General features: G+C 53.8%; 1 protein-coding gene across 1 annotated transcript in view; it reads left to right on the top strand.

Annotated features, from left to right (window-relative positions):
* The window catches only part of LOC119586686 (putative neural-cadherin 2), a 43803-nt gene that overhangs the window by 23564 nt on the left and 19973 nt on the right, over positions 1 to 266 (top strand). The window contains exon 5 of the mRNA XM_037935418.1: positions 74 to 251. Within this exon, the coding sequence (XP_037791346.1) occupies positions 74 to 251 (178 nt within the window). The remainder of the gene's footprint in view (positions 1 to 73; positions 252 to 266) is intronic.

The following is a 266-nucleotide window of genomic DNA, read 5'->3' as shown; positions in this document are numbered from 1 at the left end:
CCTTGCAAATAAGCCCCAACCCCTGCCTGGTTGTACTCACGACCCCTTCATTCCTCTTGCGTCTCTCCCACAGCCTTTGGACCGCGACCCTCCCCACGGTAAGTCCCAATGGCGTCTACGTGTTGCTGCCTCGGACGGAGAACTCAAAGCCTACACAGCCGTCCACGTTAACCTCAAAGACATCAACGACAACGCACCGTATTTCCCGAAGTCAATCATCAACGCTACGATATCAGAAAACACCCCTGAAGGTTAGTGTGTGCTTC

The sequence above is a fragment of the Penaeus monodon genome, chromosome 21, assembly GCF_015228065.2.
Source record: "Penaeus monodon isolate SGIC_2016 chromosome 21, NSTDA_Pmon_1, whole genome shotgun sequence".
In the NCBI taxonomy this organism is placed as follows: Eukaryota; Metazoa; Arthropoda; class Malacostraca; order Decapoda; family Penaeidae; genus Penaeus; species Penaeus monodon.
The sequence above is the reverse complement of the archived record's forward strand: the minus strand, read 5'-3'. Positions and strand labels throughout refer to the sequence as shown.